General features: G+C 46.2%; 2 protein-coding genes across 4 annotated transcripts in view; one reads left to right on the top strand and one right to left on the bottom strand.

The window, feature by feature from the left end:
* Window positions 1–23,198, bottom strand: part of Borcs7 (BLOC-1 related complex subunit 7) — a 30,654-nt gene extending 7,456 nt beyond the window's left edge. The window contains exon 1 of one of the 3 annotated variants that reach the window (XR_012910703.1): window positions 23,095–23,191. Coding sequence is in view for 2 of the 3 variants with exons in the window: in XM_075974302.1 (XP_075830417.1) it covers window positions 23,095–23,147 (53 nt within the window). In the remaining variant the exon portion in view is untranslated. Of the gene's footprint in view, window positions 1–23,094 lie in introns of all 3 variants that reach the window. The other 2 variants (XM_075974302.1, XM_075974300.1) reach the window with 2 other exon arrangements.
* Cyp17a1 (cytochrome P450 family 17 subfamily A member 1) lies at window positions 19,922–25,265 on the top strand. Its single transcript, XM_075974291.1, has 8 exons — window positions 19,922–20,218; window positions 21,334–21,472; window positions 21,610–21,839; window positions 22,691–22,777; window positions 23,107–23,322; window positions 23,623–23,792; window positions 24,347–24,450; window positions 24,852–25,265. Exons 1-8 carry the CDS (start codon window positions 19,922–19,924, stop codon window positions 25,142–25,144), a joined length of 1,536 nt encoding a protein of 511 aa, XP_075830406.1. The 3' UTR covers window positions 25,145–25,265.
* The last annotated feature ends 1,155 nt before the right edge of the window (window positions 25,266–26,420 follow it).

The raw sequence follows: 26,420 nt of genomic DNA, 5'->3' as shown, positions 1-26,420 counted from the left end.
CCTTCATAGGACAGTCAGCATCAGATATAAGAAGAAAGTTATAGCAGGTAGATAGGTTGCAAGATTATTATCCCTTGCAGAATTTGGGGAAACAGAGAAAGTGTTAAATGAGAGACAGAGAAAGGGAAGTGAAAGAAAGAGAAAGGCAGGAGGCAGAGAAAAGAAAAAAACTGGAGGGATCATAAACAAGAAGGACTCAGACATATAGGGAGCCTGGGCAACAGAAGATCAAAGACAAATGAAGACAGACAGAGGCACTCCTTGGACAAACGCCAATGTGCTTATGGCAAGAAAAAGGACATTAGATACCTCTATAGATCTTCTAAGGGACACAGGAACTGAGTACTCTGTGTTAAAACAACCATTGAACAAACTGGACACCTTACGAACTATAAATTTGGGAAAAGAACAAATAAATGACTCGTTCCTCCCTGGTCACCCCTGAATGTATGATCAAAGCCTTTTGTTGACCAAACGAGGGACTTTGCTTTTCCTGCTCCTCTCAGTTCTGCAGGAGATGCAGGTGTCACCAGGATGACCACCTCCCCCTGCCATCACCACCAGAGAAATCCTTGCCTCCTAGCAACTGCCTTGGTGCTGTGCTTTCTCTAAAGCCTGCATGAGCCCTGGCTGCTCACCCTGCAGTCTCATTCCCCTCACACATGTCAGACTGTGATAGAGCGCTCACAATGCGACCACAGGTACCCTCTTGCACTGGGCTGCTGCTCCTGTGCCCTGCTCACGTCGATGGACTACGGATCCTACCAGCATCTGCAGAAAGGACAGGCTGCTGGCAGAACGGCAGGCTGAGCTGTGCCAGGCAGAACTGGAAATGATGGTGAAATTTGCCTGGGGCACAAGGCTGGGGGTCTGAGCCGAGCAGGTACACAAGACTGAAGGTAAGCGGAAGGCGGGGGCAGCATTGGTGGACAGGAAACAAATGATCTGGGCCAGTAGCCTCCTTTCAGGAACGTCGGCCTGCCCAGAAAGCTGAACTTGTGGCTTTGATACAAGCTCTACAGATGGCAGAGGGAACGGCTACACTGACGGCAGGTATGCTTTTGCCACCACCCATATACACAGAACAATATACAGACAAAGAGGACTGTTGACATCTGTGAAAATTTTGAGCCTCCTTGAGGCCACACAGTTGCCAAAGAAGATAGCCATCATACATTGACCAGGACTGAGACAGCCAATGTAATGGCTAAGAAGATCATAAAAGAAATCTTCCCGAGGTTTGGAATGCCCAAGGTAATTGTGTCCCATAATAGACCTGCCTTTGTTGCCCAGGTAAGTCAGGGAGTGGCCAAAACACTGGGGATCAATTAAAGATTAAATTGTGCTTACCAACCCCAAAGCTCAGGTCAGATAGATAGGATAAATAAAATTCTAAAAGAAAATTTTTACAAATTAACCAAATTGGCCCTAGAAACTGGCAAAAATAATTGGACAGACCTCCCCCGTCCTGTTCTTCAAAACACTCCGGGGCAATTTAAACTCACTCCTTATGAGATCCTATGTGAGGGCTGCCACTGCTCACTAAGGCGAATGAGGTGTATAATCCTGATGCTGTCCTCCCAGACTGTTATCTGCCCATCTAAAGGCCTTCTAGATAGTCTAAGCCCAGGTGTGGAAGCCTCTGGCTGCTGCCTACCAGACTGGACACCCAGAGATTTCACATCCGTTGGTGATTCCGTATACATTCAGAGACATCAGTCCCAGTGCCTTAAACCTTCCTGGAAGGGAACCTACACCATGCTCCTTATGACAACCACCGCTCTCAAAGTAGACAACATTGCAACCTGGATCCACGCATCTCATGTGAAGCCAGCACCTCCACAGGACAACTCAGGACCCTCCAGATAAAAGCTTCAACACACCCAAAGCTAAACAAAGGACTCTTAATAAAAATACCAAATGAACTCTCCGGGACTCTTATCCTGCATGTACACATTGTGACTGATATATTTGTCTGGGGTGTGTGTGTGTGTGTGTGTGTGTGTGTGTGTGTGTGTGTGTAAGCAAACTCGACAAGGTGGGGGAGGCTGAACTACTTTCCTCCTGCAGGGGCCCTAAGCACCACACCAAGATCTAAGGCCCCATCATTTCCCAACTCCCTCCCTAAAACCCCAGCTAGATTCTTCCCAGTCCCAGGACTGCAGAAAATACCAACTCCTGACGTTCATTCATGAATGACTCAGTATTACCCAAGTTTTAGTACGGACCCACTAATATCAGGCTCTCAAGAGAGACCTCAGAAAATCCCAAAATTGGGATTTGACAAAACAAGAGGAGGGAATGAAAGACTCTAAATGCATTTGTAAGCCCCCTCAACCCTAAGACATTTTTCTAAAACCTTACACTCACTCTGTCTTGGAAAAGGGACAGTCGCCCACACACACACATGCTGGACTGCTCATCCTCCTGTGTCCTTGTGAATAATCTTCAAACATAACTCCATTCTGGGAATTGAGGCAAAGACAACCCACAGATGTTGACTCAGTTCCTGATATATTGATTTAGTCACTGGACCAAGGTCAGGGAGGCCAGAGATGCTCCTTTTATCTCATCCGATCACGCAGCTATTCTCCTGCCCTGGAATAGACCAATCACTGCTAGTAACCCTTTGAATAAACCAATCCAATAAGTTGGAAAGCAACGTACAGGTTCCCCCCTTGTGTCTGTGGCTTTTTGCTTTAAAAGATGGGCTGTAACAGCTATCGGATGTCCTTCATATCCTGAACCTGAAGGGCCCTGTCATGACAGGATAAAAATCCTTTTGCTTTTGCATCAATTGTGGCTGTGTGAGTGGTGTCTGGAGCAACTCCTCCCTCATGTTTGGACATCTAGTCCAACAAACCCTGTTTATGCAGGGCCATGGTGGCACATGCCTTTAATCCCAGCATTAGGGAGGCAGAGGCAGGTGGATCTCTGTGAGTTCAAGGCCAGCCTTGTCTACAGAGTGAGTTCCAGGTAGTTCAGAGATACTTAGAGGAAACTCTGTCTCTAAAAAACAAGAAAAACAAAAACAAAAAACCATACTTTACTTTGGAAGTGAGGTTTAACAGAAGGATATTAGTGTTGGCTTTTCATGCCAACTCAAGCTGCAGGGAAACAGGCCATGGGCAGATACTCCCTTCGTAAATGTTGTAAACTCTCAAGGCATACAAGTGGCCAGGCCCCCTCCCCACCCACTTCCCTTAGGGTCCAAAGGATTGTAACTGCCTTCCTAGTCCCAAAATAGCAGAGTGGCCAGGCCCTACCCTACAAGAACAAAATCTCACCAATCCTTGAGCTTGCCCCCAAATCAGGCCATCCTGGAAAGCCCCACCCTACAGCAAAGAAGCCCCGCATATACTGCCCAGTTCTCTGTTGCTTCTCACCGCGGCAGAGGCTGCCACCTTCCTGGTTTCCCCCTCCCAATCTCTTGTGTGAGGCTTGCTGTGCTGAGTGACTTTGTGGTATTTCTTGGCTCCAGACTGCCAGGATACCTCTCCAGCTGGGCTGAACCGCTTGCTGTTCAGCCATTAGGAGTGTACCCTTTAAGGGGATAGTGAGACCCCAGTCCATTCTGTCTCTCTTTCCATCTGTGGTAGTTTAAATGTAATTGGCCCCAACAATCTCGTCGGGAGTGGCACTGGTTAAGGTGTCCTGTGCTCAGGATATCACCCAGAGCATCAGTCAGTCCACTTCCTGTTGCCTCCAACACCACACCTGCCTGTCTGCCTGCCACCTTACTCCCTACCATGATGATAATGGACTGAACCTCTGAAACTGTAAGGGAGCCACCCCAATTCAATGTTTCCTTTATAAGAGTTGTCATGGTCATGGTGTCTCCTCACAGCAATAGAAACCTGAAGGAAGACACCTTTCCAGCTGTGAAGTGAACATTCCTTCCCCACATGCTCCGTCCCATCATGGCGCACTGTGATGCCATGGGCCCAAAGCATCAGAGCCCAGTGATGCACACTGCGGCCTCGGAAAGAAAAGAATAGTAATAGAAAAGTTACACATATAAAAATCCTAATGTGGTTTGATGGACCAAGAGCCCCTGAAAGGTCTGTGTAAAAAAGCCCCCAAAATACTTTGCCCAACAAAAATCAGGAAGTAGTTTGGAGAGAACTACACCCAAATTCCCAAATATTGTTTATAAATGTTTGTTTTCATTTAAAAGGGGTTATGCTATAGAGATAAATACTTTACATTGGTATGGATCTTGGTTTATTGATATAATTTTAAGGACAATTTTATTATATATATTTATGCTGTTGATTAAGGTATTGTGTTTGTGTAGCTCATTTTAAAATGTAATATAAAAAATGAATAAATAAAAATGTAATATGTAATTAAGAAATATAGGTTAATAGATAATCAACTATAATAATCAAACTTGTAGTCATGCTAGTTAGGTTTTCTAGATATTTAGAGATATATTTCAGTTAGATAGGTATTCTTCAAATCTTTCTAAGACTAAACAGAATATAGCACTTAAAATGTTTTAAAAACTTAGGACTTTTCATGACAATGAGACTCATCTGCTCCTGGCAGCACCAATCTACTTCAAGAGGATGGGCATCAAAGAAGCTCCTTATGGAGTTTTTTAGACATTTTGGCAAGAAACTGTTCTTGCCTAGACTGCTTAATACCTAAAGAGGGTGAATCAATCCTTCAGGGTTCCTGCTTCACGAAAGAAACAGCCAGACATTTTTACAGGACACAGGAAAACACAACTGATGAGCTTTTCTAGTACAAGGCAGAGCAGATCTTCCAGTTTCCTGCTTCACTGAAAATTCTGATAGGCTGAAGGCAGATGCCTGCAATGTTACAGAAGAACTTTGGGTGACTGTCCAGACAGCAAGATGTCTCTGTCAATTCTAGAGTTGTGGAAGTTTCTTACAATGCACTTCCCGTTTACTTAGGTAATATTATATCCTTCTGGAGTTTTTGATGGAGTTGAAGAAAAGATAGTTGTAATTATAGTTTTCCTTAATTATAACAAAAGATAAAGTAGATATAAATATTAGAACTGTAATCCTTGCTTGATACCTGTTTTGTTATATGTAATTTTAGTATGTTAAAGTTAAAACCTTCCTTTTTATTTGAACAAAAAAGGGGAAGTGGTGTGGGAAGTCCTATATATGTGTTGCTTTTATTGGTTAATGAATAAAGCTGTTTTGTCCAGTGGCTTAGCAGAATAGAGCAAGGCAGGAATTCCAAGCAGATAGAGGAGGAAAGAAGGCAGAATCAGGGAGATGCCATGTAGCTGCTGAAGGAGAAAGATACCCATGCACCGGCACTGGTGACCATGAACTTCATGGTAAAATAAAGAATAATAGAAATAGGTTAATTTAAGATGCAAGAATTAGTTAGAAAAACGCTTAAGCTATTGACCAAACAGTATTGCAATTAATATCGTTTCAGTGTGATTATTTCAGGTCTGTGCAGCCAGAAAACAAACAAACAGCCTCCCCCTACACAACTATAATCATTATTTCCAGATTATTTTTATCATTGTAAAGAGTGTACCTATTAAACAATAATTTCCCATTCTCTCTCCCGCATACCCTCGGGAAACATTAAGTTTAATTTTTTTTTTGTCTTTTAAAAATATTTATTCTTGCAGGGCTGGTTCAACATACGCAAAGCTATCAATGTAATCCACCATATAAATACTGAAAGAAAAAAACCATATGATCATTTCATTAGATGCTGAAAAAGCATTCGACAAAATTCGACACCCCTTTATGATAAAGGTCTTGGAGAGACTAGGGATACAAGGGTCATACCTAAATATAATAAAAGCTATTTACAGCAAGCCGACAGCTAACATTAAATTAAACGGAGAAAAACTCAAAACCATCCCACTAAAATCAGGAACACGACAAGGATGTCCACTCTCTCCATACCTCTTCAATATAGTGCTTGAAGTTCTAGCAATAGCAATAAGACAACATAAGAGGATCAAGGGGATTTGTATTGGAAAGGAAGAAGTTAAGCTTTCGTTATTTGCAGATGATATGATAGTATACATAAGCGACCCCAAAAACTCTACCAAAAAACTCCTACAGCTGATAAACACCTTTAGTAATGTGGCAGGATACAAGATCAACTCCAAAAAATCAGTGGCCTTCCTTTACACTAAGGATAAGGAAACAGAGAGGGATATCAGAGAAGCATCATCTTTCACGATAGCCACAAATAACATAAAATATCTTGGGGTAACTCTGACCAAGGAAGTGAAAGATCTATATGACAAGAACTTTAAGTCTTTGAAGAAAGAAATTGAAGAGGACACCAGAAAATGGAAGGATCTCCCCTGCTCTTGGATTGGGAGGATCAACATAGTAAAAATGGCAATTCTACCAAAAGCAATCTATAGATTCAATGCAATCCCCATCAAACTCCCATCAAAATTCTTCACAGATCTGGAGAAGACAATAATCAACTTTATATGGAAAAACAAAAAACCCAGGATAGCCAAAACAATCTTATACAATAAAGGATCATCTGGAGGCATTACCATCCCTGACTTCAAACTCTATTACAGAGCTACAGTATTAAAAACAGCTTGGTATTGGCATAAAAACAGAGAAGTCGACCAATGGAATCGAATAGAAGACGCTGACATTAACCCACAAACATATTTTCAATAAAGGAGCTAAAAGTATACAATGGAAAAAAGAGAGCATCTTCAACAAATTGTGCTGGCAAAACTGGATGTCAACCTGTAGAAGAATGAAAATAGATCCATATCTATCGCCATGCACAAAACTCAAGTCCAAATGGATTAAAGACCTCAATATCAGTCTGAACACACTGAACCTGATAGAAGAGTAAGTGGAAAGTACTCTACAACACATGGGCACAGGAGACCACTTCCTACGTATAACCCCAGCAGCACAGACATTAAGGGCCTCATTGAATAAGTGGGACCTCCTGAGACTGAGAAGCTTCTGTAAAGCAAAGAACACTGTCACTAAGACACAAAGGCAACCCACTAACTGGGAGAAGATCTTCACCAACCCCGCAACTGACAAAGGTCTGATCTCCAAAATATATAAAGAACTCAAGAAACTAGACCGTAAAAATCTAATCAACCCAATTATAAAATGGGGCACTGAGCTGAACAGAGAATTCTCAACAGAAGAAGTTCAAATGGCCAAAAGACACTTAAGGTCATGCTCAACTTCCGTAGCGATCAGGGAAATGCAAATCAAGACAACTTTAAGATACCATCTTACACCTGTCAGAATGGCTAAAATAAAAAACACCAATGATAGCCTTTGCTGGAGAGGTTGTGGAGAAAGGGGTACACTCATCCATTGCTGGTGGGAATGCAAACTTGTGCAACCACTTTGGAAAGCAGTGTGGCGGTTTCTCAGGAAATTCGGGATCAACCTACCCCTGGACCCAGCAATACCACTCTTGGGAATATACCCAAGAGAGGCCTTATCATACAACAAAAGTATATGCTCTACTATGTTCATAGCAGCATTGTTTGTAATAGCCAGAACCTGGAAACAACCTAGATGCCCTTCAATGGAAGAATGGATGAAGAAAGTATGGAATGTATACATATTAGAGTACTACTCAGCAGTAAAAAACAAGGACTTCTTGAATTTTGCATACAAATGGATGGAAATAGAAAACACTATCCTGAGTGAGGGAAGCCAGACCCAAAAAGAGGAACATGAGATGTACTCACTCATATTTGGTTTCTAGCCATAAACAAAGGACATTGAGCCTATAATTAGTGATCCTAGAGAAGCTAAATAAGGAGAACCCAAAGAAAAACATATAGGCATCCTCCTGAATATTAACCTTCATCAGGCGATGAAAGGAGACAGAGACAGAGACCCACATTGGAGCACCGGACTGAAATCTCAAGGTCCAAATCAGGAGCAGAAGGAGAGAGAGCACGAGCAAGGAACTCAGGACCGTGAGGGGTGCACCCATACACTGAGACAATGGGGATGTTCTATCGGGAACTCACCAAGGCCAGCTGGCCTAGGTCTGAAAAAGCCTGGGATAAAACTGGACTCACTGAACATAGCGGACAATGAGGACTACTGAGAACTCAAGAACGATGGCAGTGGGTTTTTGATCCTACTGCACGTACTGGCTTTGTGGGAGCCTAGGCAGTTTGGATGCTCACCTTACTAGACCTGGACTTCCCACTGGGCAGGGAACCCTGTTAGCTCTATGGGCTGACAAGGGAGGGGAACTTGATTGGGAGAGGGGGAGGGACAGAAATCTTTAATAAATAAATAAACGGAAAAAAATATTTATTCTTATTTTATTTTTAATTGTGTGTGCGTGTGTGTCTGTGCATTTGGTTCCAAGTACCAACATGGCAGTTCATAATTATCCATAATTCCAGTTCCAGGGGATCCAACTCACTCTTCTGACCTCTGCACGCACCAGGCATGCACACGGTACACACACAGATGCAGGCTCAGGCATGCACACGGTACACACAGAGATGCAGGCTCAGGCATGCACATGGTACACATACACAGATGCAGGCTCAGGCATGCACACGGTACACATACACAGATGCAGGCTCAGGCATGCACATGGTACACATACACGATGCAGGCTCAGGCATGCACACGGTACACATACACGATGCAGGCTCAGGCATGCACACGGTACACATACACAGATGCAGGCTCAGGCATGCACATGGTACACATACACGATGCAGGCTCAGGCATGCACACGGTACACACACAGATGTAGGCTCAGGCATGCACACGGTACACATACACAGATGTAGGCTCAGGCATGCACACGGTACACACACAGATGTAGGCTCAGGCATGCACACGGTACACACACAGATGCAGGCTCAGGCATGCACACGGTACACACACAGATGCAGGCTCAGGCATGCACATGGTACACATACACAGATGCAGGCTCAGGCATGCACACGGTACACATACACAGATGCAGGCTCAGGCATGCACATGGTACACATACACGATGCAGGCTCAGGCATGCACACGGTACACATACACGATGCAGGCTCAGGCATGCACACGGTACACATACACAGATGCAGGCTCAGGCATGCACATGGTACACACACAGATGCAGGCTCAGGCATGCACACGGTACACATACACGATGCAGGCTCAGGCATGCACACGGTACACACACAGATGTAGGCTCAGGCATGCACACGGTACACACACAGATGTAGGCTCAGGCATGCACACGGTACACATACACAGATGCAGGCTCAGGCATGCACACGGTACACATACACAGATGCAGGCTCAGGCATGCACATGGTACACATACACGATGCAGGCTCAGGCATGCACACGGTACACATACACAGATGCAGGCTCAGGCATGCACACGGTACACATACACGATGCAGGCTCAGGCATGCACACGGTACACATACACAGATGCAGGCTCAGGCATGCACATGGTACACATACACAGATGCAGGCTCAGGCATGTACACTGTACACACACAGATGCAGGCTCAGGCATGCACACGGTACACACACAGATGTAGGCTCAGGCATGCACACGGTACACATACACAGATGCAGGCTCAGGCATGCACACGGTACACACACACAGATGCAGGCTCAGGCATGCACACTGTACACACACACAGATGCAGGCTCAGGCATGCACACGGTACACACACACATATGCAGGCTCAGGCATGCACACGGTACACACACAGATGTAGGCTCAGGCATGCACACGGTACACATACACAGATGCAGGCTCAGGCATGCACACGGTACACACACAGATGCAGGCTCAGGCATGCACACTGTACACACACACAGATGCAGGCTCAGGCATGCACACGGTACACACACACATATGCAGGCTCAGGCATGCACACGGTACACATATACAGATGTAGGCTCAGGCATGCACACGGTACACATACACAGATGCAGGCTCAGGCATGCACACGGTACACATACACAGATGCAGGGTCAGGCATGCACACGGTACACATACACAGATGCAGGCTCAGGCATGCACACGGTACACATACACAGATGCAGGCTCAGGCATGCACACGGTACACATACACAGATGCAGGCTCAGGCATGCACACGGTACACATACACAGATGCAGGCTCAGGCATGCACATGGTACACATACACAGATGCAGGCAGACACCCAGATATATAACACTGTGGGAGTTTGACTGTAATTTGCCCACAGAATTGCCAAGACCACACTCGAGAGGTAAATAAATGTGATGCTAAGGTAAGTATTTGAAAATTTAATAGGCATAAGTACGCTGTGGAGAAGCCCTATAAATGCCGAGTGTGGCAGAGCCTTCCCTGGGAGCTCCCATCTCAAATCCTTCTGAGAGTTCACATTGGTGAGAAGCCCTGTGTCTGTGGTAAAAGTTTCCAGGGCGTTAGCTCTTGGAATGTTGCAAATGAGAGGAAGAGCTTGTGATAGCTCCAGAGAAACCGTACCCAGGAGACTTTTACGTGAAGGGTATGAGGAAGCCTTCAGGCACACCCCCAGTCAGAGAAGCCCCGTAGGTGCCTGTAGGTGAGGAAACCTTCAGTTGGAGCTCCACCAGAAAGCACACAAAATACTTATATCTCAAAATATCAGCTCTAGAAGCTGTTTTGCTAAGAGTTAAAAAAATCTTTCTTTCTTCCTTTTTTCTTTTTTTTTTTTTCTTTGAGACAGGATTTCTCTGTGTAGCCTTGGCAGTCCTGGAACTCACTTTGTAGAACAGGCTGGCCTCAAACTTTTCGAGATCTCTGCCTCTGGCTCCGGAGTGCTGGGATTAAAGGCATGTGAAAGAGTTAAAAATCTTCAAGCCATTAGTGCCGTCAGGAAGGAAATCCTTTATCCACCTCCACTGACCCCAGGCACCTCGCAGCAGTCTCCAGCAGAACCTTCCTTCTACAGAGACTTAGGCGAGGCAGTGTGTCCACTCATCAGCTCAGGTCATGGGTGCCCCAAAGCTTGATTCTGAGTATGGAATCTCCCAGGGTACATGCCCGAAGTGGGGCATCACGTCCCTGACGCATGCACAGTATTTCCTGGAATTCTAACACCAGGACTCAGTAGTTCACATACCATTCCAAACCTAATGTGGGATTCCCCTTTGTATGCTGTGAATGTGTTTTATCATCATTGGTTAACTTTTTTTTTTTTTAAAAAAAAAAAAGCTGCTTTAGCCAGTGATAGGGCAAAATAGAGCTAGGTGGGGAAATAAAACTGAATGTTGGGAGAAAGAAGGCAGAGTCAGAGAGACGCCATGTAGGCACCGAAGGAAACAGACGCCAGATGGAACCTTACCAGTAGGCCACAGTCATGTGGCAATACACAGATTAATAGAAATGGATTAATTTAAAATATAAGAGTTTCTTAATCAGAAGCCAAAGCTATTGGCCGAGCAGTGTTGTAATTAATACAGTTTCTTTGTAATTATTTCGGGTCTAGGAGGCTGGGAAATGAACGAGCAGTCTCCACCTACACAAACCCATAAACGGTGCTCAGTCTTTGAATTACCCTCTGTATTATAAAACAAGCAGGAGATGGCCACTTTCCAAGAAAGCAAGCTCAGACTTCAACTGCTTCTTCTTCCCTACCACTCACATCCAGCTGTTTCCCCAGCCCCAGGTTTGGTTTGGTTTGGTTCTGGTTTTTCTTCTGGTTGGAGCTAAAGAGATGTCTCAACTGTTAAGAGCACTGGATGCTCTTCCAGAGGTCCTGAGTTCAATTCCCAGCAACCACATGGTGGCTCACAACCATCTGTAGCAAGATCTGGTGCCCTCTTCTGTGCATGCAGATAGATAACAAATGAATAAATCTTTTTAAAAAAATCACATGAGAGCCGGGTGGTGATGGCACACACCTTTAATCCCAGCACTCGGGAGGCAGAGGCAGGCGGATCTCTGTGAGTTCGAGGCCAGCCTGGTCTACAAAGGGAGTTCCAGGACAGGCTCCAAAGCTACAGAGAAACCCTGTCTCGAAAAACCAAAAAAAAAAAAAAAAATCACATGATGCAGTCACTAGAAAATGAACCCGACTTAGAGATGCAACGATTAGTTAAAGCCTAGAAACTAAACAAAATTTCCAGGGCACTTATGACTGCCAGAGATTTCCTGACTCGGGTGAGTGAGTAGATTACTATGATTCCCCTAAAATCAAAAATTATATTTAATGCTGCCTAGGAAGGGGTGGGTGTTTATGGGTACTCTGAGGACCCTCTGAAGTAAAGGGGACTCAGTAATAGCAGGACAGAAGGAACGCCATGCCTGAGTTGAATCAAGGGGCACTCTCAGAATGTCATAGGCTTAAATGAAAAGGAAGAAGCAGGAACTCCAAAGAGTGTCTGCCATCACTATGAAGCACATCCCAGTTCCCTGAGAGCTGGAGAAGGCCTTGGATGGGCTGGCTGGGGTATCATGGCTGATGAGTCCCTTCTGTTGTCACCGTGGGTTATAGACTGGTTCTTTTCTGAAGTCAGCCTGTGTTGCTAAAGCACTCGTCATTAGTGGGAGGAAGCTGTGGCACCTGGCACACAGCCCAGGTTTCTGGAGCTGTGGTAACAGGACAGAGGTGTTCAGGGACACCCTGAGGTGCTAAGCAACTGTATTGATTTGTTTTTTCTTTTTTTTTGGACCTGTTTTGTTTTGTGTCTGGCTGAAACGAAAACTTCCATGGGGAAATTCAGCCTGCTCTACAGAGCGAGTTCCAGAACAGGCTCCAAAGCTACAGAGAAACCCTGTCTCGAAAAACCAAAATAAAATAAAAGACCAAAGTCCTAAAGAAGAGAACAGGAAGTGTCCCTCCTCTGCCCTTTTTCCCAGGAGCCCTCACATGCAGGCTTTTGCTCAGGATCTTTGGAGATATAGGGCCTGTGAAGACAAAGTGCCCAGCAGGTTTAGTGGCCTCAGAATGGGGAGGGAGGATTGGAGTGAGTCCCTCACTGTGAGTTTTAGGCAGACACCTGCGGGAGAACCTCTGTCTGCTACCGCTGCCTTCCCCATCTTCACAGGGAGGCCTGGCTACCACCTGAACCCCTCTCAGGCCTCACAGCCTGCAGCGCTGTAGTGTCTCGCCCCTTCCAAGTCCCCATATCACGGAGCACGAGAAAAGAGCTCGGACATTTCGTTAACAGAGAACCAGCTGAAACAGCATTGATAGAATTTTTGTTTTAGGAAGAAAATGCTCTTGTTTCTGGCTTTATTGGTAGTTAAGTTTGTGCAAAGTGCTCAATCTTTGAATCTAGTTTTGTTTTTTGTTTTTTAATAGAATGAGGATGCTGAATGAAATAATTTATGAATTCTCAGCTAGTCCTAGATTCTATGTTTCTACATAGATGGAGTTTTTTTAGCATGTGGCTGCTGCAAAATACAACTAATGTCTTTGAAGGAACTAATATCTTTTAGTGAAGGAACTAACTGAATGTTAAGCTTTACAGCCCATAATTGTTATCTTTAGAAAATGCTTTTCTTTAACTATAGCATGTTCAAATCAATTTAACACTTATGTGGAGGGGCACTTTTGAGTGTATCTATCAGCAGAGGAGAAGAAAACGGAGGAGAAGTTGGAGATACAGAAGAAAAATGATGACGCATTCTGCAAGAGGGGAATGAAAGAATAAGTTCTAGAATATGGGGGAGGAGCGAATATTTATGGTGTGCGTCGGAAACATGTTTCTCTCCACTGTTTCTGGTTGCATGGTACTCCAGCCCCTTCCAGTGGGGAGCGTCGCTGACAACGGCAAACACTGGTTTCATAACTGACGTTGCACTCACTGAACGACTTCTGCAAGATCGATTCCTGGAATCAGAGCAATTGTTCCAAAGGGCATGTGCAAGGAAGAGCCCAACGCAGTTTGGAAAGCAGAATAACATGGCAATGAACAGCTCAGAGACTCCAGGGCTGGGAATATAGTGCAGTGGTTGAACACTTGCCTAGCATGCACAAGGGCCAAGGTTCTGGGTTCAATCCCCAGTGCCCAAACAGACAAAAATAAAACACAAAAGAAGGGATGGGAGGAGAGGAAGGAGAGAGAGGAAGGGAGGGACAGGAGGGGAGGGAGGGGGAGGAGGGAAGAAAGGCGGAGGAGGGGAGGGAGGGGAGGGCAGGTGATTGTTTGTGCTCTAACAAATAAAGCTTGCAGTGCTAGCCACACTAGTTAGCCATAGAGTGTTTGTGTATTGATATATATTTACCATATTGCAATGTATATTTGTACAGTGTTTATATTTGGAGGTCATTATCCTCATTTGTTACACAGTTGTTTATTGTCTTAGTCTTTAAGTTAGATAGATATTGAGAATTATATAGATTAATAGTCATCTAAAATTGTCATTTATAATTAGACTAATCAGGTTCTTTAGATATATAGAGATTATACTCAGTACAGATAGATAATCTTCAACCTCTTCAAAGAGCTGTAGAAAATGGCCTTTAATCTAACTCAGAGTTTCGTGATAGTGAGACACAATTGCTCCTGGCAACACCGCTCTATTCCCGAGAGAATGTTGAGCACCAAAGACACTCCACATGGAGCCTTTCTTTTTGGCAGAACTGGCCTTTGGGCAAAGAAATGCCCATACCTCAACCACTGACAGAGATACAGAGCGTACATCAATGGATAAAACAGGACTGTCATATCCTGCCAAGACAGGGTAAGATAGTTTTAAAAAGTTCCTTGCCTTTAATAATGGTATGTCAGTTATGTTAGGCCTTAGCCAAAGTTGGTTGACTCAACATTGCAAACGAGACTTTGGATGATTGCCCAGGTAGTCAGTTGTCTCTGTCAATTGTTGCACATTTTGGATATATCTCGTTTGTTAAGTAATATTTATTCCCTTCTCAGATCTTTGACGGAGTTGAAGATTATATAACTGTAGTTACTCTCTACATTATTTAGACTCCTTGAGATAGAATGTTTAGCAAAACTTTTGATTCTCAATATTGTTTGCTATATTTATTATTTGTTATTATTGTATATAGTTGCATTTGGTTTAGTTCTGTCTTATTTAGACAAAAAGTGGAGATGTAGGGATAAGTCCCGCCCCTTGGGGGGCGTGTTCACCTCGGGCTAATGTTTGCCTATAAATTTGGCGAGCGTGCTCCCAGCCACTGCTTCCGCTTTCCTGCTTTCCTGGTCTCCGCTGGACTGGTGGTTCTGTAAGTCTACTTCTCCATTAAAGCTGTATATAATTTTACAATCTGTCTGCATTCGTTTACGCTGTTACACAGAATGGAGAGGAAGAACACCCAAGTTTTAGAACAGGTTAATGAAAGAGCCAGGATCATCTGCCTGTTGACACAGGGACTCTAGAGGCAGAGGCTGGAGGACGGTTTAAGCTCTGAGGTTAGAGTTCAGCCTGGACTACAGAGTGAGCAAGGCCAGAAAAACAGCGTGAGTGCGGAAGCTAGCCCTGACGCAGGATGCCCAGGAGGTGTGCTGGGGAGGGTGGCAGGGTGAACAGAATGGCCACCATGAACAGGGTTCTGGAGCCCTGAAGTGGAAAGCTGGGAGGCCATTCATGTAAGAGAGGTGATTGGCATTTTTTTGCAGCTTAAGGAGTGGATCTGGTCAGTGCCCTGGCTAGACCTGATGATGAAGGATTGCTGAAACTTTGTCAGTGGGGCTGAAAAATGGGGAGCCTGGAACTGGAGAACCAGACGGAGGCTGCTTTCTACTCTGCACAGCTTGCCCCAATCATCAGCAAGAAAATGAGACTTTTGTGAAAACAACCAAATACACTGCTCTTCTGCTTATCTCTGACTACACAAGTTCCACATGGAAGTGCGTAAACATGGACGATTCAGAGAGCTGGAAATAAATACGGTCACAGTGTACCTAAATGAGGCAATTCCACTTACGGGTTTGGTTTTTTGTTTTTGTTTGGTTTTGGTGTTGATTTTGGTTTGGTTTTGGTTTTTTTGAGACAGAGTTTCTCCACGTAACCGTCCTAATTGTTCTGGAACTAGCTTTCGTAGATCGGGCTGGCCTCGAACTCACAGAGATCCACCTGCCTCTGCCTCCCGAGTGCTGGGATTTAAGGTGCATGTTACTACTCCCGGCTTATTATTATTTTGGGGTGTTGAGGACTGGAGCCCCTGCATGCTATGTTAGTGACTGACCCTGAGTTATATTCTACCCAATGGGCTCCTTGGGTTTTATTGGTAGAGCTCCCTTAAAACTCAATCCTCTGCTTCTGCTGGAAATCCTCAGTTCAACCTATATAACACTGATTCAATATTACCAGGGAATTCACAGCCCCAAGGGAGTGGGCGTCTCTGGTGTTAGTCATCACAGAAGAAAGCAGGTTCTGTTGACAAAGGTTTCTGTCACACCAGGTCCCACAGCTGTTCAGTCCCAAAGAAACACACAGAGGTCTACATTAATTATAAACTGGTTGGCCTATTAGTTCAGGCTTCTTATTAACTCTTATAACTTATATGAGCCCATAATTCTTGTCTGTGTTAGCCATGTGGCTTGCTACCTTTTTTGGTAAAGCAGTCACATCTTGCTTCCTCTGTGTCTGGAGGGTGACTGTAGGCTGAGTCCTTCCTCTTCTCAGAATTCTCTTGTTTTTATCATCCCACCTCTACTTCCTGCCTGGCTACTGGCCAATCAGCATTTTATTAAAATACAATTGACACAGTACAGACCATTGTCCCACAGCATGGTTCTCAAACAGGAATCCTATTCTGGCTTCTGCAGACAACACTTATTTTCCAGAGAAAACACACATATACACAAAATAAAAATAAATACATCTTAAAAAATAAACCTAAAACAACAGTGAGAGAAAGAGTAGCCAGTATCACTAAAGTGAATGCTTAGCATTGCTGGTGCAGTCAACGCTGTTTCACTTGAGCTGAGAAAGCAGCTGTGATTAAGAAGAGACCAGCGTCATTGAGTCTAAATCTTCTGAGACTGTTTTATCAGGGTCAGGACACAGAAGCTGTGGTCCAGAGATGCCAAGGCTGTGACTCATGGTGACAACCTGTTGACAGAGGCTTCTGTCCAGCCCAGTCCTGCAACTGTTCAGTCCCAAAGAAACACACAGAGGTCTACATTAATTATAAACTGGTTAGCCTATTAGCTCAGGCTTCTTATTAACTAATTCTTACATCTTACATTAACCCATAATTCTTGTCTGTGTTAGCCATGTGGCTAGGTACCTTTTATCAGTGAGGCATTCTCATCTTGCTTCCTCTGTAGCTGGGTGACAACTGCAGACTGAGACTTTCCTCTTCCCAGAATTCTCCTGTTCTCATTGCTCTGCCTCTACTTCCTGCCTGGCTACTGGCCAATCAGAATTTTATTAGACCAGTACAAATGACAAATCTTTACAGGGCACAAGACCATTGTTCCACAAACCAGCCTAACTTGGTTATGTGTAAAAGTCACCAGGTGGTACTGGTTTTGAAGTCATGAAGGAGTCATAGAGAACAGGTTTGGGCACTATGTGGCAGGGCTGGAGTCCCTAAAGGAAGGCTAGAAGAAGCCATTGGTGATGGTGTTGCCTCAGTAACAGTGGAGACTCCAGCATATTGAAGATACCATACGTGGCATGACCACCAGTAACAGCAGCAGCTGAGGGGTGGAGCCTTCCAGAGTGTAAGACACAAGCAATGTCTACTGGAAAAACTGAGCCCTTTGGTGCTCAGAAGATGGTGAGTGCCATAAGTCAGGCATGGTTGCACTCTGAAATTGAATTTTGCTTTGATTTGATTATGGTTGCCCTGTTTCTTCTCTCTTGGAATAAGAAAGTATGTAACATTTTCAATCTTACACAAGACAATTTGGACTTCTTCTTTTTTTCACTGTGTAGCCTTGGCTGGCCTGGAGCTCACTATGTGGGCCAAGTTGACTTCAAACTCATAGAGATCCACTCTCTGCCTTCTGAGTGCTGACATTAAAGCCTGGGTCAAGACTATGAACTTTTTAATGTCAATTTTTTTTAAGGACTGTAGGACTTTTAAAGTTATATCAGTTTTATAGTGTTTGTTACACTGATATTAATAGGAGATCTTAGGGATCTTGGGGAGCAGAAAAGGAGAGGTTATGTTTTAATAGTGATGTGTTTGTGTGTCAAGTTGTCAAGGAGTCAACTGAGCTGGTTGGTTTTGCAAACTTGACACAAATCTAGACATAACCTGGAAAAAGAAGAACCTCAGATAAGTTATGCCTTATCAGGTTGGCCTATAAGTAAGTCTGTGGGATCATTGTTTTGATTAATTATTAATGTGGGAGGGCCGAGCTCACTCCGTGTGCCACCCACGGACAAGTTATTCTGGGGTGTATAAGAATGCAGGCTGAGCAAGCCACAGAGAGCAAGCCAGTAAGCATCACTATCCCAAGGCCTCTGCTTCAGCTCCTGCTCCAGATTCCTGCCTTAGCTTCTCTCAACAGACTGTGTCCTGGGATGTGTAAGTCAAATAAACCCTTTCTTCTCCAAGTTGCTTTGGGTCATAGTCTTTATCACAGCGAAAGAAACCAATCTAGAACAAGGAACAAGGCATGTTAGTAGACAGAAAGTAGGTTAGAGGTGTCCGGGTCTGGAGCAGAGAATTGAGAGTTTGGTTATGGGCTCCAGAGCTGCCACGGCGTGATGTAAATCTTAGATAGTTGTGTAGCAATGAGCACAAGCTTTATACTCCTAAAACGTAAAGTTTTTTGCTGTTGATTTTGAGTGAGACATAGTCTTACATAGCCCAGGATAGCTTCAAACTCCCTGTGAAACTGAGGCTGGCCTGACTCTCTGGCATCGGCCTCCCGAATGCTGGGGTTACAGGTGTATAACACCATGCCTTAGCCAAAACGTATATTTAAAAATGATGAACGAGCCAGAGGGTTGGCTCAGTGAGTAGGGGACTTGTCACCCAAGCCTGATGATCTGAGTTTGATCCCCAGAACCCACAGAGTGGAAGGAATGAACCACACACATGACAGACTGATAAACAAATCAAACGCCATGCTTGTCAATTGATAAATTATTAAAATGCCACTCTGAAATGTGGCCTTATGCTTTATCTACTAGCTAAGGTATGCATGTCATATGTTTCTGGTGCCTGCAGAGGCCAGAAAAGAGCATTAGATCCTGGACCCAGAGTTACAGAAAGTTGTGAGCTGCCATGTGGATGCTGGAAATCAAACCGGGGTCTTCTAGAAGAGCAACCAGTGAGTGCACTTAACCGCTGAGCCATCCCTCCAGCCCTCAGTTAAAGTATTTTAAATGATACGCTTTATGTTTTATATATAGTAACATAATAAAATGATTTTTTTCCCAGAAAAGGTTAAGTAGCTCACTCAAGACAATGTATCTAGAAAGTGACCAAGCTAGATTTGAACAAAAACTTGAAATGGTGCTTGAGCTGACGCTCTGAATACCTGAGCAGCCACCAAAACTGAGGCCATCTGGGCCCTTGTCATCACTGTCTTATGTGGCCTTACACAGACTGGCCTTTGGAAGCTCATTCTTGTCAGGTATTAAATAAGATTTAAGTGCCTTGGACGGATTTGACTTGCTGCAACCTGGTGACATTATTACTGTCTATGCAGCACTTTTGACATAAGAACATGCCGGCTCTGAAACCTTGATCTCATTGTGATACCGTTTGCCTCTGGGATGTTCCGTCACGCAGGAGCCCCAGGGGGATGATCTGCTCCTTAACCTGCTCCTCCTCCGGGGGTTCATCCTGAAGTTGGGCCAGCCCTTGAAGAGACTGCATTCCCTCTCTCTCCCTTTTCTGGGTGAGGACTCAGGCTTGAATTCATTCCAGGATAAACTTTCACCGGCCAAGAGATAACACAACTTCAAGGTGACAACCAGGGACGTCTTTAAAAGTCCTCCTTCCTCGCCGGAGCCGCTGCAGCTTCTCCACTCCAGGCTGGCCATCAGCCGATATCCGGCTACCATGTGGGAACTTGTAGCTCTCTTGTTGCTCATCCTAGCCTATTTCTTTTGGCACGAGTCAAAGACACTTTGTGCCAAGTACCCCAAGAGCCTCCCATTCCTGCCCATTGTGGGCAGCCTGCCGTTTCTCCCCAGACGTGGGCATATGCATGTCAATTTCTTCAAGCTGCAGGAAAGATATGGTCCCATCTATTCTCTTTATCTGGGTACCACACCTACAGTGATCATCGGCCAGTATCAGCTGGCCAAGGAAGTGCTCGTTAAGAAAGGAAAAGAATTCTCCGGTCGGCCACAAATGGTAAGCAGGGCCCACCCTTCCCTCTCAGTCCCTGGGATCGTACAGTTCTTCATTTTTCCAAAACCGGACTAGTGGGACCACTCCCCCAGACCTTCTCTAATCTCTAAACTGGGAAGGAGGGAGACCTCTTGAATGGCTTGTCCAGGAAGGTGGTGCAGGGACCTGCAGAGTTAGGGAGCCCTAACTCTTCCCTCTAGTATGAGATAGTCATTCTAGATCGCACTGACAAAGCCCATCGCCCAGACCTAAAGCTAAAGTTCTGCATAGGTGTGACTGTTACATTTGTTGGAAAATAGGGGCAATGGTTGCATCGTCCACAGGAAGATGCTGGGAGAAGCAGCTGGCCCCAGTAACTGGGGGGGGGGGGGGAGCTAAGATTGCTGTTTCCCTGAGCATGTGGCTTTGGCTCACAGATAGCTGGGGGGGGGGGGGGGACAGGGAGCAGGGACATACAGTAGTATCTCAAGGCCTCTGACTTCATTGTGCTGACTGTTGAGTAGCCACCCTACAAACAACACCCCTGCTCCCGTGACCCTGCTGCAAGGGTTCCCTTGAACACCCCAATAAGGCACAGCTGGCCTCAGCTTTGAGCAGACCAAAATAGAATCATTTACGCTAGGCCAGTCAGCCAGAGCGGCCTGCCCCACTACCGGGCTTTCCCAGATTTGGGGTTCCTCTCAGAAGCAAAAGAATAAAAGAGGCTGGGCCAGGTGGGGCTGTAAGAGGGAGACTTTGGGCCTTTGTGCTTTTGGAGGTGCCTTTCAGAGGAGACAGCTCAAACATGTGGGAAAGGTAGCAAAATCTCCCAGTCTTCCTGTCCTTAAGACAGGTATGCCTAGCTTTCCCCGCCCATAGCTGCCTGCTCCTGGTCAGAAACCTAAGCAGAGAGGCCCAGAGGGCACCCTACTGATAAACCGAACCCCAGAACTCTTGCATTCAAATTCAGGGCTCCTTCTATCTCCTCACTACCGCCTTTCATGGAACTGTAAGGAGGGCTTTAGGGCCGTCCTATTAAGAGGGGAGCAGCCCTCAAGTCAGCCCTGCAGGTCCAGGGAGAAGACAGAGAGTTCCAGGGGTTGCCTAATAATTTCTACAGTCTTGCCTGCTCTCCAAAGGTGACTCTAGGCCTCTTGTCGGACCAAGGAAAAGGCATCGCCTTTGCTGACTCCAGTGGGGCCTGGCAGCTGCACCGAAAGTTGGCGCTCAGCACCTTTGCCCTGTTCAGGGATGGTGACCAGAAACTGGAGAAGATCAGTGAGTGCGAAGCTTGCCCTGGGGCTGGGGAAAGCTGGGTCCAGTCATTCCTTAGCGGCTGCTGCCACCCAGTGGCCATCCCTGAGAAGTGGGCCCTGGTGGAGAGGTGACGTATTTAGCATTCCCTCTCTCCCCAGTCTGCCAGGAAGCCAGCTCACTGTGTGACTTGCTGCTCACCCACAACCAGGAGTCCATCGATCTGTCCCAGCCATTGTTCATGGCAGTAACCAACATCATCTGTGCCATCTGCTTCAGCATCTCCTACGAGAACAACGACCCGATCCTGACCACCATTAAGACCTTTACAGAAGGCATCCTGGATGGCCTGGGCCACGATAACCTGGTGGACATATTTCCCTGGTTGACGGTGAGAACACCTCTCCACTCCGGATCCCACCGGGACAGTGTCCCCAGTGCTTCCGGTTCCCACGACCATCTTTCTCATCACACTCAGCCAACAGCCACTGTCTGCTGTGCCTCTTGCAGCCGCAGACAGTTCACTAACCTAGGATTGCTCTTGTAACTGAGAATGACCTTGAGATTCTGCTCCTCCCGCCTCCAAGTCTCAAGTACTAGGACTATAACATGTCCTGTGATGCTCTTCTTTTTAAATCCTGTATCTTTTTGTTTGTTTGTTTGGTTTGGTTTTTTGAGACAGGGTTTCTCTGTAGCTTTGGAGCCTGTCCTGGGACTAGCTCTTATAGATTAGGCTGGCCTCGAACTCACAAAGATCTGCCTGCCTCTGCCTCCCAAGTGCTGGGGTTAAAGGCGTGCGCCATCACCGCCTGGCTAAATCCTGTATCTTAATATTTATACTCTTATTATTTTCCAATTGCCATGTGCCTACAGCGAGCATGCTGTTAATCATTAGGTTCCCCCTGGAGGTATGTCAAATTATCCTCTTGGTCTAGATGAGAAAAACAGGCTGAACCTAGTTGAGGAACTTGCCTTAGTTCTATGGGAAAGAGAGGGCGCACAGCATTCGGGGCTTAGTGAATTGAATGTGGAGGGATGGGGAGTCCCCCCTGCCCTTCAATGTTTTAAGTTGTCCTTCTTGGCCATGTAATCTCATCCTCTCGTTATCTTGCCTTCCCAGCTGAAGCTCCATGCTGGGGGGGGGGGGGGTGGAGTATTTTCTTAAAGAGAAAACTAAGGTCTACTTCCAGGAAGAATTCTCCTAGCTGGATAGATGGATTTGACATTTTCTTATGTTTCCAGATTTTTCCCAATAAAACCTTGGACACGATAAAGAGCTATGTTAAAGTTCGAGATGAAGTACTGTCTAAAATATTGGAAAATTGCAAGGTAAGAGCTAGGGCAGAGGCAAATAAGAGGTTAGGATGTGGTGAGAGCAGGCCCGGGCACACTGTAGACACTGTAAGAGCTCCAGAGCCTGGCAGGGGCCTGGCACATCATATGCTACCGCTAGGAACCGACTTATTCATAAATGGGAGTGGAAAAGTGAGAAATCGAGAAAGGTCTTAGAAGGGACCCAGGGCTCCCGCTGCCTCTGCAAACTCACAGGTCCACTCTCAAGTTCAGGGAACCTTGTTGTCTCTAGTCTAAGACGGAGTGTGGAGCGTGGCAGGGTTGTGGAGGTGGGTCTCCCTCCTCATCCTCACCTCCCACTCCAGGAGAAGTTCAGCAGCGACGCCATCTCCAGCCTGACGGACATTCTGATCCAAGCCAAGATGAACGCAGACAACAACAACAGCAGCGAAGCCCAGGCTTCGACTGCGTTTTCAGACAGGCACATCCTCTCCACGGTGGCAGACATTTTCGGGGCTGGGATAGAGACCACCGTCTCGGTGTTGCGCTGGATTGTGGCTTTCCTGCTCCACAATCCCGAGGTGAGTGAGCGTCTCCTCACTCTTGTCTCCCGTGGAATCCAACCAGCCCCATTTTAGGGGGGGAGGGGTTGGGGCGCAACGCCTGGAGCCCTCTGTGCAGATAACCCTGTTCCGCCTCTCATACAAGCAGACTGACTCTGACCCTGGGTTAATGTTGCCCCGTCTTCTAGAAACAAGGTCTAGGCTGCAGAGCCATCACTGGATAGAATCTTGTCGGGATTGTGACCGCTGGGTTCTGCTAAGCTCGCCTCAATCTTAGCCGAGAACAACTTGGTCACGTGACCTTGTTCTGGTCTTCAGGTGATAAAGAAGATCCAAAAAGAGATTGACCAGAATATCGGTTTCAACTGCACACCAACTTTCAATGACCGAAATCGCCTCCTCATGCTCGAGGCCACTATCCGAGAAGTGCTTCGCATCAGACCTGTGGCCCCCGTACTCATCCCCCACAAGGCTAACATTGACTCAAGGTACGTCTTTCTCACCGAGACACTCAGCCTAGGATGCAGCCTTTAGCTAGCCCATTTTGTCCCCGATCCATGTCCCTCCTGCCCTGAGCTGCTCATCAGCCTGTTGTCAAATGGTGATGGCTGTCGATCATCCTAGCCATCCTAACGGCTGCATCTGCAGCCACCCTGATCTCCACTGACTAAGCTACAGCTCCATCTTGCTTTCCCTCCAAACTTACTGGTGCCCTGGAGACACGGGTCTGGACTGAAGAAGAGGGTGCTCAATGTTCCAATCTCATCAGACAGCTGTCACACAGACACACACAGACACACACACATGTACCAGCTTCCGAGGCACACCCATGTACTGACAAGCACAAATGTCCACATACATAAGGTTGAGAGACAAGCACTTAACGAGCCGATAAGGCTGGATCTAGGTGCTACCCTGGCAGAAGCCGGAAACTGAGGAGTGAGTGAGAATGAAGGCCTAGAAGATTCTTTCCCCAGGGGAGTCTTGGGACTGAGCAGGAAGGGGAAGATACTATTCTTTTCTTTCTCCTTGTCTGGGTCAGCATTGGCGAGTTTACCATCCCCAAGGACACACACGTGATCATCAATCTGTGGGCGCTGCACCACAGTGAGGAGGAGTGGGAGCAGCCAGATAAGTTCCTGCCCGGTGAGTGTCTGTCTGCCCCAGCCTGGCCCCTGGAACACACAGCTAGCCTGGATTGTGCTCCACTGGGCCAACCCTCCTTCCTGCCCACTAGGCTTGCTACTAGAAAATTCTTGGCTGCATCCCACAGGCCTGTTGCCATTCCCATTCTCCTGGAGATTGCCCCAACTCTTCATAACTGGACTTTCCAACTCCTCAAATCACTTCTGTGGGAAGTCTGCAGGCATCTGTCTCCCAGTAGCCCCGTACCTCTTCTCTTGGATGGTGGCATTTTCTCCTGGTGTGACCTCTTCCTCTCTCTTCATCCTTCCTGAATACTTAATTTCCTCATGGTCTAAAAGTGGGTTGAGGTTCTCTGGGAAAAAGCTTGGCCTCTGGCTCACGCTTCCCTCTGTCGTCTCCAGAACGCTTCTTAGACCCGACTGGAAGCCATCTCGTCACACCCTCATTGAGTTACCTGCCCTTCGGAGCCGGGCCCCGCTCCTGTGTCGGAGAGGTTCTGGCCCGCCAAGAGCTCTTCCTCTTCATGGCCTGCCTGCTGCAGAGGTTTGATCTGGATGTGCCTGACGATGGGCAGTTGCCCAGCCTGGAGGGTGATCCCAAGGTGGTCTTTCTGATCGACCCCTTCAGAGTGAAGCTCACGGTCCGCCAAGCATGGAAGGATGCCCAGGCAGAGGTTAGCACCTGGAGGTCATAACTAAAATCTCCTGGTCCCATGCTGTGCAGCCCACAGCACAGAATTAGAGGTGCCGTTCCCACCATCTCCTACATCCTTCCTGACTCCTGCCCCATTACCTGGCTTGCAGAGTGGAGGATGACGTGCCTAAATTAAAGATTTTCCAATGAAAGTCTCTGGGTTGCCTATTTATTTACTCATTTGCTTACTCATTCAGACAACCAACATGGACTTATTTATTTTGTGTGGCAGAGGTGTGTGTGTGTGTGTGTGTGTGTGTGTGTGTGTGTGTGTGTGTGTAAATGAAAGAGCAACTCAGAGGAGTTGATCTTTTCCTTACCATGTCGATTTCAGGGACGGAAACCAGGACATCAAGCTTGGCAGCCTTGACCTGATGAGCCATCTTGCACACCTCTCCAAACATTTTACTGAGTACACACTATATGCCATTCTCTGACTCAAACACTCAGCCTGTATGTGGGGGGGGGGACACAACCAGGAATGTTAAACACATAGGGTTGTTCCTTCAAAGGGAGATGCGTATAATCTGTTATCTGCCCAGAAGGCTGGGAGCAGACACAGTTAATAGCCTGGTGACCTTTACAATATCTGTATGGCCGAGACCACACCTGATCCTCTCCTAGACCCTCATTGTGAGCTTGTCAATCTACGGAACCTATCCCATGTGGTCAGTCATCTTTTTGGGAGGCGTCACATGTACTTTACAAAGAGTTTCAATGCATCAAGTATAAGCCTTACTGTGCACATAGGATCTAGTTAATTATCGCCAGAAAAGTTTTCACCAAACTGTGCTGTGCTTAAATACGCCTAAAATAAACTACTTGGAGCTGGGTGATGGTGGCACACACTTTTAATCCCAGAGGCAGGAGAATCTCTGCAGGTCTTGGTGGTCCCAGAGACACCACACGCACACACACACAAGTTTGGTGAAGACTGACGGGTAAGTAAGAGTTTCAGACTCACAAATGCTTTGGCATCAATGACACTGGACATGATACAGTGGGGAGTGGCCCCTTGAAGCGGAGTCCTGGGGATGCAGGTGAGGATGCGGGAAAAGTGACAGCTCTGAAGGAGAAGCAGAGGAAACGGTCTCAAGGACACCATGACCAGAGCACAGTAGATGGGGTGGGGGTGGGGCAGTCTCTGGTGGGCTAGCGTAGGAAGCAGGCCAGCTCCTCTGGGACCGTTGTAAGGAGCAGGGAGTTTAGTTTCTATCCCAAACACACAAAAAGTCACTAGCAGATTAGAAACGCATGAGTGAAGCAATGAGAAAGGG

Source organism: Microtus pennsylvanicus, chromosome 5 (assembly GCF_037038515.1).
Source record: "Microtus pennsylvanicus isolate mMicPen1 chromosome 5, mMicPen1.hap1, whole genome shotgun sequence".
In the NCBI taxonomy this organism is placed as follows: Eukaryota; Metazoa; Chordata; class Mammalia; order Rodentia; family Cricetidae; genus Microtus; species Microtus pennsylvanicus.
This window is presented reverse-complemented; position numbering and strand designations above follow the sequence as displayed.

Excerpts from the sequence above, each read along its gene's own strand:
- Cyp17a1 (XM_075974291.1), top strand. The coding sequence starts at position 19,922 with ATGTGGGAACTTGTAGCTCTCTTGTTGCTCATCCTAGCCTATTTCTTT. Across the intron at positions 21,473-21,609 it reads CCAGAAACTGGAGAAGATCA|TCTGCCAGGAAGCCAGCTCA; the intron begins GTGAGTGCGAAG and ends CTCTCTCCCCAG. Across the intron at positions 24,451-24,851 it reads GCCAGATAAGTTCCTGCCCG|AACGCTTCTTAGACCCGACT; the intron begins GTGAGTGTCTGT and ends TGTCGTCTCCAG.